Genomic DNA, 20,246 nt, shown 5'->3' with positions numbered 1-20,246 from the left:
AAGCTGTTATTATTTTTTTTTGCCTTAAGAAATGTTTGTTAATGTTGAGTAATGGATTAAAAGCAAGAAATCTAAAACAAGTTTTATATGGTTTGTTTTTTTATGGCTATAAAGCAAACATTGTCTCAAAATAACACACAGATCTCCTCTCTTGCCTTAATGACAAATACTTCAAGGTCCCTATGTCTGGTTTGAGAGGTCTCAGTCAGAAGGGTAGAAACTGTTCTCCAAAGTTAGTAATTGCCAAATCCATCTGGTTCAAAAACAACAAGATCTATGGGGACATTGTTATCCAAGCTGCAATCCTATGCAGTGAATTAAATCTTCACAAATACCCACGTGCTTTATAAAGTACATCATAAGAGTGCCCTTATATTTAAGGAAAGAAAACTCAAAGCCCAGATTAGCATCATGATTGCCTCAGCTCTGTCTGAAAATGAGTGGCAGGTGTGGAGCAGGAATTCCGCCTTTCCATTTCTGGTCTATTACTTAGCCACTGACTACTTCTGAAATCTCCCACGACATTAAGTAGCTGTGAACTCCAAGGTCACTGCTTTGTATTTTACAGTAACACTATCACCGGGCTCCTTAACATGCCTTCTTTTCTAAAGAGAGAGAAAGGGGGGGGAGAAAATGAATTCAGGCATGTTTATGGAGAAATCAGTGGACTGAGATAGGGAAGGTTACCAACTGGCCATTCCAATCACCCTCCAAATGGTCATCTCTCAAGCTCAAAAGCCTGATCATTTTCTGCTAGCCATTCAAACACATTTATTGAATCCACAGAGAGCGCTGTGGGTGTTGGATGGCATCATAATAGGGCATATGAACACTAACTTTTGCAAACTGACAAGTATATCCCATATCCGATCTGCCTGGAGTCTGTCAGCTGTCATCTACAAAGATGGTCCTGATTCCAGTGTAATAGAGTAGCTGGTGGAGATGTATTAGTGTCTGTGTATCCTGACTCTCCGTTGTCACTCCTGGCTCACAGAGACCTATGAGACGACACATCTGACGAGGCCTAAATACAGAATCATTCTAAGGCTTCAGGACAGGATGGCCACATGTAAATAAAGGAAGCCTAAAGAAATCTGAATTCAAATACCCATCTACATGTATGCCCTAAGCCCTGCAGCGAATGTGCAGCTACGGAAACAGCAGCTCTTTACTGCAGCTGGGCGCACTGCAGGCTGCTTAGCAGCTCAATTACTGAGCACGGAGGCCTTGCAATGCATGAGGATTTGCTTGGAGGATACAAGGGAAAGTCCTCAGGAAATCTATCAACAAGTGAGAGGAGTAGCAGGTATCCAAGCAGTAAAAGGTAGAAGCAATTTATCCATGAGCAACAGGCAAAATACGGGAAGATGGGCACCTGGGGAGTGACAGAAGGGTGGCCCAAGGGACAACAGCAGCAGCAACACACATGGTCAGCAAGACAACACTGACCACTGAGCCACACGCCTCCAGCCCTGGAACGGAATGGGAATCCAGAAAAGATCGGTTCCCATTTATACATGCGTAACTTATTGCTTTCCTTTTAAAAAATGTTATTTCCCTATACCGGTATAGTCAAAGACTAGCAAAAGAGAACCAAACCCAACCAAGCAAGCCCTCATGCCTTAATATTCCCCAGAACAGAGAAGGCCATGGTGGATGACCTAGCTCTCCTTATTTAGTAAGGTGTAGTGGCTGGTTTTGTGTGTCAACTTGACACAGGTTGGAGTTATCACAGAGAAAGGAGCTTCCGTTGAGGAAGTGCCTCCATGAGATCCAGCTGTGGGGCATTTTCTCAATTAGTGATCAAGGCGGGAGGGTCCCTTGTGGGTGGTACCATCTCTGGGCTGGTATTCTTGGGTTCTGTAAGAGAGCAGGCTGAGCAAGCCAAGGGAAGCAAGCCAGTAAGAAACATCCCTCCGTGGCCTCTGCATCAGCTCCTGCTTCCTGACCTGCTTGAGTTCCAGTCCTGACTTCCTTTAGTGATGAACTGCAACGTGGAAGTGTAAGCTGAATAAACCCTTTCCTCCCCAACTTGCTTCTTGGTTATGATGCTTGTGCAGGAATAGAAACCCTGACTAAGACATAAAGTTTATATTTATTAGACTGGCCTAAACTTTTTTCCTTAATCTGACTTTAGGGAGATGCTTTAGCTACTTTAATAAAGGGGTTTCCATCTTTCAGAGTAACTTAAGAGGAAAAAAAAAATGGAGGCATCCCTTTGTTTAAAGAATAGTGATTAAAAGCACGTGCTCAATGGAGTGTTTGTATACATGCCAGCACACGCCACTGCACATGCGTACAGCTGCTCATTCACACACGGCTCTCCATAGCAGGCTAGGGAGCTGCCTGAGACGACATGGAATTCTTCTTGAAGCTAAATATGGAACAGTACTAAGAAGCTACACTGGTCACGGTTTCTTACTAAGAACCTAAACCCAAGTAACTCATAAAAATAAGAAAAATTCCTTCTCATAATTTCAGAGGTAGAAAGTTCCTGAAGGGGAAGCTGGTGTATAGTCAGTCTGACAGCGACCGGCTCCTATGGCTCCCCTGGCACAAGGCGGGTCGACGAGCACCCCACTTGCAGGGGGCTTAATGTCTTATAAGACACGAGTGAGACAGAGTCCCTAGAACCTAGCCATCCCAAAGACCCACCACCTGCTGCTATCACATGGGCAACTCTGGAATTTTGGGTGGAAATAATCAAACTAAGTAGGACTTTCCCTGAGTTCCTATAAGGATGAAAATGGGTATTTAAATATCATTCTCTCTCTCTCTCTCTCTCTCTCTCTCTCTCTCTCTCTCTCTCTCTCTCTCTTCCTCTCTCTCTCTCTTCCTCTCCCTCTCTCTCTTCCTCTCCCTTTCTTCCTCCCTCCCTCTCCCTCTCTCTCCCTCTCTCTCTCTCTCTTCCTCTCCCTCTTCCTCTCTCTCCCTCTCCCTCTTTCCCTCTCCCTCTATCCCTCTCCCTCTCCCTCTCTCTCTTCCTCTCCCTTTCTCCCTCCCTCCCTCTCCCTCTCTCTCCCTCTCTCTCTCTCCCTCTCTTCCTCTCCCTCTTCTCCTCTCTTCCTCTCCCTTCCCCCTCCCCCCCTCTCTCTGAGGAAAGCAAGGAGGAGCCTTACCCCACTGCCTTCCCTTCAGACTCAGGTCTGAGACAGGTGCCTGAGACAACCATCAGAGAACAGAGAGATCATCTGTCTAGGCAGACACAAGAAAATAAATTTAGCCCGGTCAATATGCATTGATTAAGTACCTACATGACAACCGAGCACGACAGTGACAGATGTAGACCACCACCAGCAGCAGCCTCATTAATGCATCACAAACACTAATTTTTATAAATCTTTAACCTTCCCCACTGGTGGCATTTGCATTTCGTTGCCTTCTCTTTCTCCTGTGGAGCTGACTAAAAGTCAGTGTCATTTCCATGAAGTCAAAATAACTTGGACACCCCCAGGGGCTCTGACTGGCTGATGGAAACAAGCTTTAAGAGAGAGATAGATGGCCGGCAAGCTCAATGTCAGGACAAGGGACAGGGCTCCTACTGGCCTGTTCCACCGGAGGAGATGGCAGGGGTCTTTGCCCAGCCACAGGAGCGGGAGAATGTGCTATGATGGAGACAGGGGAGGGGGAGCTCTACAGAGTGGGAATAAACAGAGGAACACTCTTCTCAGCAAAGGGTTTCTCTCTCAGCGTGGGAGATGAGATGATTTCCTTCTTACTCACAAAGGGAGCTTGAGAAAATAGGGCACACAGAGGTTTCACCCTACAAGACCCTCCCTGAAGCATGAAGCCCACTGTAACATTCTTAAGTGGATGGACCTTAAGAAGTAAGCGTACTGATAGTTGGGCATCATGGAATCCAACACTCTCCAGTCTGGGATATTTACCTTGTGAGGAAGGTTTTACAAAATACATTTTTACATTTATTTGTTCTGTGTGTTTGTGCACATGCATGTACATGGACAAACATGACATGGCATACATGTGGAAGTCAGAGGACAACAGATGGGGGTAGACTCTCTTCTCTGACTATGTAGAATACAGGGTTGAAATTTGGATGAGTCAGGCTTTAGTGGTATAGGCCTTTACCTGCACAGCCGTCTCGCCAGCCCCAGCTGTCACTCTTTACCAAAAAGAGGTTACAGGATCAGAAAAGCAAATGGAACAGAATACATTCAGTCATTGAAATCACGGATGTGGGTTTCCTGTAATCTGGCTTTGTCCATCTATCCCACCATCACCCCTGGTAGAAAGGGGGGACTCAATTTGAAAGTATTAAATGAGCACCTCAAGGATTTCTTTGTCCCTTTTAAGTTCCAAATATACCAAACTTCCAAATCTAAACACTTCGGAGACTGCTTAGGCGCCACTGAGAACATCTGCCCTCACTGCCCAGCACTGGCTGTTCTGGCTGGTTTTGTGTGTCAACTTGACACAGGCTGCAGTTATCACAGAGAAAGGGTTCTCACCATTGAGAGTGTTGCCATCTCTGGGCTGGTGCTCTTGGGTTCTATATGAGAGCAAGCTGAGCAAGCCAGGGGAATCAAGCCAGTAAGAAACATCCCTCCATGGCCTCTGCATCAGCTCCTACTTGAGTTCCAGCCTGACTTCCTTTGGTGATGAACAGCAGTATGGAAATGTAAGCTCAATAAATCCTTTCCTCCCCAACTTACTTCTTGGTCATGATGTTTTTGTGCAGGAATAGAAACCCTGACTAAGACACCGGCCAAGTCCCATGGTCCAGAAACATATTTTTATTATGCTTCATATGGGAGGAAGGTGCAAAACAATGGATAGTAAGCAACAAGAAAAGGAACATAATTGTCCTACAAAAAGTTATCAATGCCTTAAGCCAGGGAGGATGGCACATACTTTCATACGTGTGATTCCAGAAGGTTCAAGCCTGGGGTGTGCTAGACACTAATTATCTTATCTCATAAAAACACCTTTCTAATGTACAGCTAAAATATAACCAGTTTCTTATCCTAAAAGAAATCTAAAGAACAAAAACTTGAATTTTTGGTACCTGGATTTAGCAAATAGATTTATCTCCTTGGGAAGACACCAAGGACTTGGGACAGACCAAAGTCTGTCATGTGCAGAACCACCTAGAACATAAGAACGTAGCTAGAAGAGGGAGTTTGTGAAACCTTTAACTTTCTAAATTTAATTATATAGCTTTTTTTTAGTTCATTTCTGTTAGGTTTCTTAGACTAACTGGTATAGACAGCCCCTTATAGAATTACTTAGATGCACACCATCTTGAAAAAAATCACACCAGAAGAAACTTTAAATTGCTAGTACACATTCTCTTCTCTGGTGGCCTTTGAAGACTCTTAGCTACTAGATTTAGTTTGTCCCATCCAAAACATTCTGTTGATGGCCAAGAAAGCAAACTTAACATCCTTTAGCTTCCCTAGAGAGTATTTCTTCCCCAAGGTCTTTAAATATCATACTAACCATGACTTGGGGCTCATGTTAACCATTTCCTCTACAAAGAGCACTTCAAACACCTGTTGAGAAATCAGGCTTTTTATGTAAAACCGTATCTGAATCAGTACCCAGGACTGTATCATAAATTTTAAATCCTTCAAGCTTTATCAGGTATAGAGTTGTAAAACCCCATTCAACTGGCTCAACTGGTCTTTGGAACTCCTTCACTTTTGTCTGTCTCTTGGTATTAAGTGCATGTGGTTCTTTGAGCCCTCATCAGTTTCTTCATCTTCCCATCCCCTCAGGCCTGCCTTCTTACCTCCGGCATCACTGGCACAACATGTAGGATGGAGAGATGCGAGCTTCCATGAAAACTGTGTCACCTGTTTGGGAACGTGGTGCAGCCACTTGGCAGCTCAGGGCTGGGAAGTGGGGTATGAGCAGGAGAGTTAAGAGAGGCAATGACTCCTCAATAGACCATCTGCAAAGGGATGGATGGTGGCAGAAGCCTCTCTGTCAGCGCCACTGGGAGGCGGCATCTGCCGGAAGAACCAGCTGACAGCTGTGTGTCCCATTAAGTCTAGGTCTCAGGAGATCTTTACCCTGACAAGGAAAAACTACAGACACTTCCACAAATGCATCAAAACATTTACCCTCGATGGTAAATGTCTGGAGAGCATAGAAAAACATGCAGGACAGAAAGTGACTCCCACTCTGAAGATTGTGAGTGGTTCCAAAGGCTTCGTGAAACCTCATGCTCTTGCCAAGACAAAGGTACCGATACGGTCACCTCTACTTTACCCGGCGATTCCCCTAAATGTGCTCAGACATCCTCTAGTCTACCAGCAAAAGATTATGATGATAGAGGATGTCTGAGCACATTTAGGGGAATCGCCGGGTAAAGTAGAGGTGACCGTATTGGTACCTTTGCCTTGATCTACAAAGGAATAGCAGCCCGATTTAGAAGAATCCCTGCCCTTGGCCATGCACTTCCAGCGGAGAGACTTCATAAGTACTCAGAAACAGCAAAGCAAACAGAAGCAAGTGCATTAAGTCAGTAGCACTGTACTGTGAATTATGCATAGCTCTGGCTTGGCCCATCTTTCCTAACATTACCACTGACCAAAGGGAACGAACCCAAACTGAGAGAATCCAAAGAGTAACACAAGAGTTGCTTTGTCCTTTATAAGTTAATCTTATTTCTTCAAGGACTGCTTCTCTGAACCTCAGCCAGTCTGCTACTCGTTGCCCAATACCACCCAAGGTCCACGCCCCAGGCTGTTTCCCGAGATCCTACCAGGTTTGGATCAATCCCTGTAGAATGTCACCATTGATGCTAAAACTTTCCATCACCATACAGTTCAGCTCTACTTTCTCTAGCAGGGTCTGGAATAACCCTTGGCTGAGGCTCTCACTGCCTTCAGTGGGACTCTTGCCCCTCAAAGACTCATCCCCTGGAGCCCTGACTTCACCCAACACAACTCAGGCTTCCCTCCACCGGGCCTCAGACTATAAGAGACTATAAGAGGGTTCTCAATGCTCCCAGGAAATCCTATATTCAGACTGCCTTCCGATTTCTTCCCAACCATTTGATAGTCTCTCTCCCTGGCTCCCCTTCTAACATCCTCTCAGGGCTCAATACAGTGAACATCAAACCTTATTAAACTGCCTTGACTATTTTTAAAAATATACTAAGTTTATTAGCAAACAGCAATAAGGAAACGCACATTAAAAATTAAATTTCCTGACAACCTAGAGTCAGTCCCCTTGAGCACCCCAGCCCAGCTCGCTGACCAGCTGGGTCCTGCACTTCCTATGCTAGAGTCTAGCTGGATGATTCTGCCCGATCCTTCCCCTCATACTCACTTGCCAACTTCCAGACCTACATAGGTCTTACATCAAGTTCCTTGGCTTAGCTATACCTGTTTGCACCCCACTCCATCCAGACTCTGGTTAGGCCATACTCTCCCAACTATTCCTACAGGCCCCTCAGGTTCCATGTTCATCCTCTCCACCTCACCCAGTATTATGTATCTTACACCAGAATCTAGCTGAAGGAGCCCTCTTAATCCCCCCCTTCCACACACCATCCCAACCCCCCAGATCTATGCCCAAACTCCAGGCTTGTACAAGGACTTATATGTTGCAAGCCAGCCCAGTCCCCTGAGGCTACCTGACTTTATTTTACAAAAGCCATATCCAACAAATATCTGTGCTCTGTCACAACGTGATGTGACTGCACCAGGCACAGAACTAAGGAAAGATGATATCCAGATATCCTCACAAAACTACAAACAATATGAAAGATCAAACTGATATTCCCCTGAAATCCAACAGCTCTACAGGAATGCTTGTCAAGGAGAATTACCTAGGGGAACCCCAAAACACGGAATTAAAAATAGGACAATTGTAAACTTCATCAAAGAATTCAAGGAGATAAGTACACACACACACACACACACACACACACACACCACCACCACCACCACCAACAACAACAACAACAAAAACAACAACACAGCTCAATGAACTTAAAGTGAATAACGGCCTGAGTGATGTTCAAGACAATACACGATGAAAACGACAATGACAAAAACCAATAAAGAGAAACACTGAAAAAGAATTCCAGATGGGATGGAAAAACTCAATAACCCTACTAGAAAGCTCAAAGGAAAGCTTTTCAAGCAGAATGAATCAAACAAAAGGCAGACTATCAGGACTCAAAGACTAAGTAGAGGAACTAGATGAAATAAAAAAATAGGAAAAATGCTATGCAGGAAATTTGGATGTCATGAAAAGATCAAACTTTAAAATTATAGAATAGATATAAGAATAGATAAGGGAGATGAATCCCAGGTCAACAGCATAGATCAAATGTTCAAAAGATCATAGAAGAAAACCTTCCCAATCTAAGGAAAGTCTGACCAGTACAGGATACAAGATGCACACAGAACACCAAGTAGAAAAGAAAATGGGTAAAAACCCCTCCCACAACATAGTTGTCTTAGGGTTTGAAGTACCCATGAAACATGTTAAGCTGATTATTTCAGTGGGATTGTGGAGTCACAGAAAGGAGAGAATCATTTTGAGAGAGTTTATCAGACTGGGCCTTATAAACAAACAAAGAATAGGATAGGAACAAGTCACTGGAAACAGTAGTCACTGGGCCGCCTTGGCAGGAGCAGTGGCATGCAGGCATACACTGGGGTGGTATATGTAGGTGAAGATGATACATTTAAAATTTTGAGAAAGCAAATATCTGGGTAAACAGTAGTACGCATAGCTCTTTTAGACGTTGTGCTGTGAAAGGTGTGAGCAGGGATGATGTTAGCGGTAAGATGGCGGGGCCTGTTGGGAGCCTCTCTTGACTTCTTTGAATTTAGTCTCATGAGTTTATGAATTTACTATAGATTTGGTTTTTGCTGTTTTCCTGCATTGTGGTTAGGAAGGATACATAGTTATTTCAGTCTTTCTGATTTTGTTAAGCTTATGTTTTGTGTCCCAGAATATGGTTTCTTTCAGAGAAGCTTCCCTGGGATGTTGAGTAGACTGTGTATTCTTTGATGTTCATGTAAAACATGCTGTAGATAACTCTTAAGTCTCTTTCACATATGATACCATTTAGTTCTGATGTTTCTTTGCTTATTTTTTGTCCAGATGGTTTATCTATTGGAGAAAGTTGGGTGTAGAGACCATCTACTGCTAATGGATTGCTGTTAATCTGTGTCTTAAATACCAGTAGTACACTTTTTATGAAACATCAAGGATTGGTACATGTATGTTCAGGATAATAATGCTTTCTTGATTCATTTTTCCTTTGATTAAACTATTTCTTTTTAATATTTTCCAATTAGTTTTAGCTTGAAGTCTGTTTTATCAGATATAGGATAGCAATCCCTGCTATCCTAATTCCGGGTCTCATTTGATTACTTTTGCCCTTCTAAGGTAGAGCCTATCTTTAAAGCTATGATGAGTTTCTTGTTGACAATAGATAACGGTTTTCTTTATTGATCCATTTAGCCACCCTGTGTCTTTTGATTGGAGAACTGAGGCTGTTATTTTTAAAGTTATTTTTGAAAGGTGTGTGTCACTGTGTTGCTGTTTTGTTTATAGTCTCAGTGTTACTTTGTGTTTCAGTAATAATAGGTTACATTATAGCTTTGTTTGCTTTCTACAACAGTGGTTCTCAACCTTTCTAATGCTGCAACTGAAATTCAGCTCCTATGTTGTAGTTACTCGCCAAGCATGGAATTATTTTGTTGCTACTTCAGAAATTTAATTTTGCCGCTGTTGTGAATTGTAACGTAAATATCTGATATGCAACCCCCAAAGTGTTTCAACTCACATGTAGTTCTGCAGTCTATAGGTTATGTTTATTCCTCTCATCACCAAAGTATCATTTTCTATATTTTATTCATATCATGGATTTGTTTTCTTTTTCCTTCAACTGTGGCAGATAGTTTTTCTGAGTATGTTAGTCTAGGTCGGCATTCATGGTCTTTGAGAACTTTAATTCATTACTCCAATCTCCTCCAAAGTATCCAATATAACTTTGATTCTAAAGGCTTTTCCTTTATGTAACTTGTGGTTTTTCTCATGTAGCTTTCATACTCTTCTTTGTTCTCGCTTTTAAACTACTGTGGTGGTTTGAAAATGCTTGGCCAGGGGAGTGGCAGTATTAGGAGGTGTGGCCTTGCTGGAGTAGGTGTGGACTTATTGGAGGAAGTGTGCCACTATGGTGGTGGACCACATACCTCCTAACCACTTGGGAGCCAGTCTACTCCTAGCATCTTTCAGATGAAGATATAGAACTTTCAGCTCCTCTTGCACCATGCCTGCCTGGATGCTGCCATGCTCTCACCGTGATGATAATGGACTGAACTTGTGAAGCAGTAAGTCAGCCCTAATTAAATATTGTCCTTATAAGAGTTGCCTTGGTCATGGTGTCTGTTCACAGCAGTAAAACCCTAACTAAGACAGAAGTTGGTCCCAGGGACTGGGGTATTTTCTATGATAGGCCTAACTATGCTTTTATGTGGAAGAATGTGGATGTTTTGGACTTTGGATTCGGAAAGCAGTGGAATGCTTTAAGTGGGGCTTAATGGGACATTCTAGAAGGAATATGGAAGACTTTGTCGCTAAGAGTGATTTGAACTGTGCAGACATGGCCCAAGAGGTTTCAGCGGAGATGAATTTCAGTATGTGGCATAAAGACTGTTTTTGTGATGTTTTTGGTGAAGAATGTGGCTGTTTTTTTGCCATTATCTGAAGAGTCTGCCTGAGGCTAAAGTGAAGAGATTTAGATTAATTGCCTTGAAAAAGGTAGTCTCAAAACAGCCTGGTATAAATTCTGCTGAGTGGTTACTACAGTTCACTCTTATGAAGAGCATTTTAATGAAAAGGAGCAAGCTTAAAAAGAAAAAATATAAAATATATGGTTCAAATATTAAAGGGGCACCAGGAAGTAAAATGGAGTTGAATCCTGTGTTCAAGGATATTACATTGAATTAAGGAGTGGTAACCTTGAGACAGGATCCCACCCAGATACGGTTAGGTCCAGGCAGGTCCAGGTAGTACAAGCCTTTAATACCCAGAGACAAAGGCAAGTAGGTCTCTGAGTTCAAGACCAACCTTGAACAGAGCAGGTTCTAGGCCTGTTCCAGTCCCAGAAACAGCAAAACTCAGAAGTTTTGGTCATTTAGCTCTGGCTTTATAGTCAAGAGAAGAAGACTTCTGGGACAATTGATGCTGGTTAGATGGGGCAAAAAAATTAGTGGTGATTAAGAGGAGACCAGTATCAGTGAGGTGAAATCTTCCGAGAAGTATTTTCTGAAAGCACAAAGAAGCTGTGTTCCAGAGATAGACAAGGTTGTACCTCATGCTGCAGCTGTACTTGGTAATGTGTAAGAGTCGCCCAGGTGGTGACTGAAGGCATGAAGGAGGTCATGAAGAGCAGCTGAGGCTTGACACTGTGAGAGGCCATGGAAGGCCACTGGTGAAGGTGCAGTTATGGCCCAGGACTACAGGGGTCAGGCAAAGAAGCTGAAGCTTGGCACCATGAAGAGAGCCTGTGAGAGACTATTGGTGAATCCTAGTTGCAGCAGAAGATCCCAGCATATTGGAAATGCCAATACCATGGAATGGTCCCCAAGAACAGCAGCAGCAGTAGAGTGGAGTCAAACAGAGTCTAGAGTGCTACAGAAGGCAGAGGTGGAGAAATGACTCAAGCTTGTTGGAGGAACCCAGAAGATCATGTGTGGATTCCAGACATAGAACAAGAAGCTGTAACACTGAAGTTGCCTTGGAGACCTCAAGATGCTTGCAATGCCAGTGCTGTGGTATATCTGCTGAGGAAAGTTGCTAACAGAGTGGAACCAACTCAAGAGAAAAAGTTTTTCAGTCAAAAAAAAATGTAAACAAAGTGAAGATCTGAAGACAGCTTTGACATCAGACATGGAGATGCAGAATTTGGAGTTTGCCCAACTTATTTTCTGTCTTGCTTTGGGGATTACAGTTCAGTGATTGGATGAATCTCAGAAGACAGCTTAAACTTTGGACTTTTAACACTGTCAAGATTGCTATAGACTATAGGGGCCTTAGAAGTTGCACTAAATGTGCTTTTCTATTATTCTATGTTTAGGTATGGCTCCCGATAGATTCATGTGTTTGAACAAGTCTATGGGGGCTAGGGAGTGGAATGTGATGGTTTGTATATGCTTGGCCTAAGGAGTGCCACTATTAGTAGGTGTGGCCTTGTTGGAGTGTCACACTAACAGCACTCTTATACAGGCACTCATCACAAGAGAAAACTAGAGCATACAGGACAGACACATTGCATCCAAGTGAGAGATTACTAAATACCATAGGCACTTTAATTTGATAATTTCCAGATTTGCCCACTAAGCTAAAGAACCCATGACATGGCCAAAGACTGACTTACTCCAATATGATTGCCTCTAAGCTAATTTTAGAAGGAAATACTGTTTCCTGGGATCATGATGTTTATCTTTTCTTTCTTCAAATAAGATCATTAAAATGTTCTAGTATTGGGTTGGGTTTAACATAAGGGTATAGCACTTGCCTAACATGCTTGAAGCACTACAAAAATAAGACAGACAGACAGACAGACAGACAGGTTTCATTTCCAAAGCCCAGAAGAGCAAAACTTCTCCATTTCATCTGTGATAAAAAAAAAAAAAAACAAACAAACAAACACTCTAACAGTTTTAGAACTCCTAGTCAATGCTGTCTACAGGTTAATCCATTGGTGTGATGTGTACATTGCATTTCTATAGCAGTCTATGGGAAATGCATTGATTCTGCTTTTCTTTATATTTTAAATAACTCAAACATCCTTTAGAAAACAAAAGGGACTCCCTGAGGAAAAGGAGCCTTCATTGTAACTGTGGAGCTATGACACACATCACAACCAGGGAACACAGGGTGATGGAGTAGGGCCACTCATCTGCGTATCTAGAAGGCAGGATTCAAAGATCCTCAAGTCTGAACTGTGAGGCACAAGAGTGTGTATCTCTGCCCAGACTAAAGGGCCTGTATAATGATTAGAAGAGTGCTGCTTCTCTTCCTCATCAGGGGGCTCCAGAGCTCAGTCACTGTTTACACGCTGATTCTATCTATTTAGCAAGCAGTGGGCCATGAAGACAGAAAACATTAGCTTAAAAAAAAATCGTCATGATGGGCATAGCAAGCGCTGGGTCTATTGTTTAAATGTCAGCCCTGAAAAGATAGAATCAGCAAGCGAGCAATGTTTGTCTCCCTCTCTTTAACTCAATACTCTTGGTGATTCAGATCTTTACTTGGGGAAGGAAACTTTTTGCAATTTCAAACATGAATACCATTCATTCAAATCATGGTATGATTATGGCTCTGCTGATTTATCCTTTCTGAAAGCTCTGCGTTTTCTGAGTTATCGACATTGAACACATATTTTTATAACTCAGAAATAGATATGTTTATCATAAAGGATTGTTTTAAAAGACAGAAGCTAATTATGGTGGACAGAATCACTGGTCCTAATTGTCTAAGTTCTTAGCATTATATTCTGCATCCTTGCCCAACAATCACGGTGGAATGTGCTTCCACAACTTGGCTTGTCCTGGCCAATGAAAAGGTAGCAGCACACTGCTTACAAATGTTTGAAATACGTTTGTACAGATGGACCTCACCTCTCACTCTATCACTTTGTGTATCGGATAATCTGAGAGACAAAGGAGGAAGAGCACGTTAGACTCCAAGTGAATACTGTAAGCAAGCCTACTGGAGCTAAAATAGGGTTCCACATCCCCTCAGCCCCTCAGCCACATAAACCAGGAACTGATAATCGTCTGTCATTGAGTGTTCTGAGAGTATACAGAATTATTTCTGCTGACATGGATCAATGAATGATGCAAATGAATAACAACAACAAAAACCTTAGAGGGAAAAAAATCCCCCCATGGATTGAACTGCAGGGTATAAAAAAAACAAAACAAAACAGAGTACCCTTCACACAACTATATAAGAAGGGAGCCCGTTTAATCATCGAGCCAGTTCAGAAAAAAATCTTTAGCATAGTTCTCCCCCCTTATCAAATATTCAATTATTTAATTACAATTATAGGAAGTTTTACCAAGCATGTAATAGTTTGAGAGCACTCAGCAACAGGATTTCACATTAAATGTTAGGAACCTTTTTCAGTGTTCAAATTTATTTTTTACAGCATGCTTTTCAATGTTTATATTGTTTTCCACTTTGTATATATTCTATAATATGTTTAATCAATATCCTCTTGGCAGGTATTTAGATGACATGTAATTTTAATTATTATAAATAGTGCTGCTCTGAACATTACTAGTGCTAATTCTCCACACATATTCATGACTGTTTGCTTGCAATGAATTCCCAGAAATAGAACTGCTGGGCTAACGAATGTATGAATTTAAAGTTTTTTTAATATGCATTAATTGCTTAGATTTAATTTTCTTTAATTAAAGGACTGGGAGCCCTACAGATTGAGTCACAGCCCCAGATTCCAAGTAAGCAAAGATTCTCCTATCTAAAATTCGCTTTAATTAATCCTGCTGGAATTTAAAGTTTATTTTAAACCTGCCGGGTACCTGCTATGCTAAAGAGCTTCACAATGGCTATGCAGGCACCTGCCTAGGCATAATCTCTGGCTCTTGTTTACAAACACCATGCCTGTGTCTCAGTGTCCTGGTCTGTAAAACAGGGATAAGTGTGTCCCCTCTCATGGGTTAAATAAGTCAATAAATATAACTCACCAAAAATGGTCCTGCCACAAGGAAGATTTTAATATTAGATATCATTAGAAATAAATAAATGACTAGGTCACAGATTCGTTTCTTAAAAAGCTAAAGGCTTAGGAAATTTGTCAGTCTAAATGTTTTTAAACCATAAGCTAAGCTTTCACAAAATCTTTGATTTTAGTTTAGTTTTTGGCAAGAAAGAGTCCAGGCTGGCCTCAAACTTGCTATGCTGCTAATGAGACTTGGAATGCTTGGTTCTCCCATCTTTACCTCACTCCTCACAGTGGTAAGTAGGAAACTATCAGACCAAACCGAAGAACCTAGAGTTGAAAGGAAGTAGTGGGAAAGCACCTGGTCTTTGAAGTAAGACACTAGATCAGGCACAGGGTTTTGGAGACAAAATTGGCTTTCTTTTATAAGATGAGCTGATAGGGTTTGTTCCAAGGTGAGGTCACCTAGTTATTGCTGCTTAAAACTGGCAGACATTTTGTTATTTAGAAGCAGAGACAACGCTGCCTTATCTGCGTCCCAGTGCCTGATACATGTGTAGGCGTGGCATCAAGCAGACGGAATCCTACAATCCTGTAACCCTATCCTAAGTCCTGTAATCCCAGCATTCAGGAGGCCGAGGCAAGATTTCCGTGAGTTCGAGGCTGAGCTTGGGCTATATAGAATATTCCAGGCTAATCCAGACTACAGTGCAAGACTCTGCCTCAAAAAACAAAGAAACAGGTTTTAAAAAGAAAAAATAGAATCAATCAGGGCACCAAGGCGAGCTTGGTGGGCTTGCCTTCTTCTCCACCAACTCCAAAGCCCCCTCATTCAGTTCCCTCCCCAGACAATGCTAATAGCTGCCCATCACTGAGCTGAGCACTTCCCACATGTTTCTTTACTAAATCCCCAGCCAAACTATCTAGAGGACCAGTTACCAATGCTTTCCCCCACTGCCCAGTATCTCAGCTTTCAAGGACCTATTTTCCAACATAGGTCACTACTGTCCAATGGCTGTTTAAAGCTCCTCTAAGGATGGCTAAACATTTTTTAAAAAAAATTATCTCATCTAAGATTTAAGCATCCACAATGGCCATACAGCATCCAAATCATAGTTGGACAAACGTGACAGAGCCGCCAAGGGTAAGAAATGGGAGCCAGGTGCCAAGTACTCATTCTCGCAAAGCTAAAGGCCAAATTCCATGCTCCAGGTCATACGCTGCAAGATTCTGAATCGTTTCAAAGCGTTTAATAAGCTACTTAAAGTGGGAAAAGGTGAGAACAGTTACCACCCAGCTGTCAAAAACAGCTCAATTAAAATAAACTTTCTAATTAAAATGAATAAACAGGGTGAATCTTAACCATCAGGATTTCATGGCCCTTCCTGTCAGTTAAGGGTTTGACTCCAGGACTCTTTGGACTGTGCTGCTTACAAAGGCAATCTGCATCCACCAGAGGACGTGAAACCAGGCCTGGCAGGCAGGCGGGAAGCAGCAGCAGCAGCAGCAGCATGCTAAGTATGAGCAAGCTCTGGGTAGTCACTCAGGGAAGAACAATCTTTTCTATTTTTTGAGACAGGGTCTCGATACATAGCTCAGGCTGGTCTTGAACTTAAAACCTGCCTCTTGCCTCTACCTCCAAGAGCTTTGATGATATGCATGCACCACCATGCATGCAGGATGTAGGTCTGTGTGTGAGTGCGTTGAGTGTGTGTATGATACACATGTGTCCTGTGGATGCATTTATGTGTATATGCTAGTATACACATACATACATATACATGTGTGTGATGTACATGTGTGTACATGTACAGGATCAGAAGTTGACAGGAGCATCTTCCATTTTGCTCTCTACCTTAACTATGAGATGAGGATTCTCACTGAACAGGAAGCTCCCCAACTCTGCTAAATAAACTGCACAGAGTGTCCCCAGGACTGTCCTCCCTCGGCACTGGGAACACAGATGAATGCTTCCACACTCTGATTGTACATGGGTGGAGTTCAAACTTAGCACCTCACACCTACAGAGCAGGCACTTTACTGAGCCACTGCGTGTGTGTGTGTGTGTGTGTGTGTGTGTGTGTGTGTGTGTATGTGTGTATGTGTGTGTGTTAAGGCTACCCTTCCCTGGGCGTGTGTGTGTGTGTGTGTGTATGTGTGTGTGTGTGTGTGTGTGTGTGTGTGTTAAGGTTACCCTTCCCTGGGCATGGATCACCTTCCTCCATTCCAGCTGTGCACCTCTCTAAACCAACTGCTCCAACTTTACTGACCATGTGGAAGCAGTATTTCCATTCCTTAGAAATTCCATTTCTAGAAAGCCAAAACCCATAATTCTAATAAAAAAAAAACACTGATGCAAAGTATTTTCCAGACCATTTATGAACTGGCAGACGAAGCTGTCAAATGTAGACAAAACTTCCTTCGGGGCTTAAAACCAACCATGTTCCTCAAAAATATTTATGTTTAGAGGGAAAAATTCACTAAGATGAAATAGGAAAAAAAAATCAAATCTGTGGTGCATTATAGTTTAGTTTAGCATGAAAGTTGAAAAAGCAAGTCTCTTCTATAGCTTTTGCTTTAACTTATACTTATTTGGCTTTATCATTTAAAACTAGAATAAAAGTTATAAGTATAAATAAAAACTTTTAAATATAAATAAATATTTAAGATATTTATATAAATATAGATAGAAGTTATTTGTGGGGCTTCTTTTTTAATAGCTACTTTTATTTTCAATGGACCCACCATTACACAGACCCACAGACTAAAATATGCTTTTCTTCATTTCCTTCTCCATCTTTCTTGCTTTCTTTCTCTTTGTGGTACTGGGTTCAAAGCTAGGGCCTACGAGTGCTTACGCAAGTGATCTATCACTGAGCCACATCCCTGCCCTGGTATACTTTTCAATGCATGCACTGAAAACTTCAATTATTTTCAATAATACAGAATGACTAGATCAGGGTAACTGGCATATTTCTCGCCTCCAGCACACAGCATTCATGATGAGAGCATTCTAGGTCCCTCCCCGCCCACAGTTTAAAAATGGAATTCTTAAAAACGGAATTGCTTCCAATCAGTTACCCAACTGTGTTACAGACCAATCACGTCTTGCCGTCCAGCTTGCCCACCATTCCCTCTGAGCCTTCCCCGTCCCAGGCTCTCCGACTTCCTCCTTCCTCATGATGTCTCACAGACAGGAGCGTCAAAGGCTCACTCAATAGCATACAGTATTTGCTTCTGCGCTTAAACATTTAGGTTGCATGTCTGAAACTCTGTAGTTTTACAAAGGGGAAGATTTGATAGCTCTCACAAATGAAGATATATAAGCATCCAATAAGCATAGAGCTTGCTCTGCAATACCTATGCGCTACAGTTTGTGTCACACGTGACTTCTAAGGATCCAAGTGCTAAAGGGCTGGATCCAGTATGGTGCTATTGCACAGCAGTGAAGCTTGAAGAGGTGGGTTGAGAAGGAGGTCTTCGGGGGTCACTGGGGCCATGCTCTTGAAGTGACTTGTGGGAACCAGCTCCCTCTCTTTCTCTCTCTACTTTCCCACCAAAAGATGATCAGCCTTATGCAGCTGTGTGCTTCCAGTCATGGGGTGCTGATTTGCACAGTCCCAAAGCTATGAAGCCCACCAAGCTTCCTAAAGCAGCCCAAAGAAACCCTCTCCTTTTTATAGTTTGATTGTCTCAGGCTCCTGTTAGAGTAACAGGAAGCTAACGGAAAACACAAAAGAAAACCACTCTGGAACTCAGTCTGGCGGTTCCTCAGAAAACTGGGTACGTCACTTCCGGAGGACCTTGCTATACCACTCCTGGGCATATACCCAGAGGATTCCCCAGCATGCAATAAGGATACATGCTCCACTATGTTCATAGCAGCCCGATTTATGTGTAGAAACAATGAATTCATGAAATTCTTAGACAAATGGATGGAGCTGGAGACCATCATACTAAGTGAGGTAACCCAGTCTCAAAAGATCAATCATGGTATGCACTCACTAATAAGTGGATATTAGCCTAGAAACTTGGAATACCCAAGACATAATCCACATATCAAATGATGTCCAAGAAGAACGGAGGAGTGGCCCCTGGTTCTGGAAAGGCTCAGTGCAGCAGTGTAGGGCAAAACCAGAACAGGGAAGTGGGAAGGGGTGGATGGGGGAACAGGGGGAGGGAAGAGGGCTTAGGAGACATTCAGGGAGTTGAGAGCCAGGAAAGGGGAAATCATTTGAAATGTAAATAAAAAATATATCGAATAAAAAAAAAACGAAAAAAGAAAAGAAAACTACAATATCTAGGACAACAGAAATGACCAAATTCACAAAGACTGGCCAAACCACAGGTTGGTGAGGAGGCACACCAAGTACTTTGCTCACCTACTGTTGTTGGGAGTATAAAGTGTTTGCATTTGGGCACCTTATCAGTTTCTTATGAACCTTTATTATTTCTACAATAATACATATATATTATTAAAATGGTATGCTGAGTAACAAAGCAGATACAACACATGAGAATATATGTCCCAGTTAACCAAAAACACATAGGATTAATCTCAACAGCAGGGCAAGTGGATGTCTAGTCACCTTGGGACAGGAGTGTGTGTTTGTGTGTGTGTGTGTGTGTGTGTCTGTGTGCATTTGTGGTTGTCTGTGTCTCTGTATATCTGTCTCTGAGAGTGTGTGTGTGTATGTGTGTATGTGTCTGTGGGCATCTATGTCTCTATATATGTGTCTGTGGGCATCTATGTCTCTATATGTGTGTGTGTGTGTGTGTGTCTCTGAGTGTGTGTGTGTGTGTGCATCTGTGTTTCTGTATGTCTCTCTGTGTATGTGTATGTGTGTGCATCTGTGTCTCTGTATGTCTCTCTGTGTATGTGTGTGTGTGTGTGTGTGTGTGTGCATCTGTGTCTCTTTATGTCTCTCTGTGTATGTATGTGTGTGTGTGTGTGTGTGTGTGTGTGTGTGTATGGCTTGTTGTCTGTCTCCACCCACATTTTTACATTTTGATCATGCTGGTGGTTATACCAAAATATAAGTTTTCCTAAATGCATTTCTGTATGTACATAATACGACCAGGTCACTGTATGTAAACTATATTCCATAAATTTTGCCACTCAAGTTCTTAATTTAAATTGCATTCTGGACTAAGTAACACTTTTGAAAAGGGTGCTGCAGGCAGGCTTTTACACACGGAACTCAAAGGCTGTACAGGACCCTGTAAGAGAAGCCCAATTCCTCTTCTGGCCCATGTCGCCCCGACTTACCGGTGAGGGCTCCTCCCAGGCTCCCTCGACGCAGCTGCTTCCCATCCTCACTAAGCTGTCTCTTGTACTTCAGTGACTTTCCGAGGCCACAGGCCACATCTGGGTTGCTGCATTTCCGAAACGGCATGGGTGGCGGGGACAGTATGTGGTCAAGCTGTGGAGAGAAGGACAGTGGCATCATTCCCTGGGGACACCCAGCACAACGGGTTCTCAGGCTCTCTTCTGTGTGTCTCCTTCCCCAAACACACTCCCTCCAGCGCTGCTTTTAATGTGACGAGTTTGGAGAGC

The 20,246-nt window shown here is 42.5% G+C and overlaps 1 protein-coding gene across 2 annotated transcripts in view; it reads right to left on the bottom strand.

Annotated features, from left to right (window-relative positions):
* The window catches only part of Mast4 (microtubule associated serine/threonine kinase family member 4), a 606,534-nt gene that overhangs the window by 421,503 nt on the left and 164,785 nt on the right, over nucleotides 1-20,246 (bottom strand). For both annotated transcript variants that reach the window (XM_052160085.1, XM_052160077.1), the window contains exon 2: nucleotides 19,959-20,112. In XM_052160085.1, the coding sequence (XP_052016045.1) occupies nucleotides 19,959-20,112 (154 nt within the window). The remainder of the gene's footprint in view (nucleotides 1-19,958; nucleotides 20,113-20,246) is intronic.

The sequence above is a fragment of the Apodemus sylvaticus genome, chromosome 16, assembly GCF_947179515.1.
Source record: "Apodemus sylvaticus chromosome 16, mApoSyl1.1, whole genome shotgun sequence".
NCBI lineage: Eukaryota > Metazoa > Chordata > Mammalia > Rodentia > Muridae > Apodemus > Apodemus sylvaticus.
The sequence above is the reverse complement of the archived record's forward strand: the minus strand, read 5'-3'. Positions and strand labels throughout refer to the sequence as shown.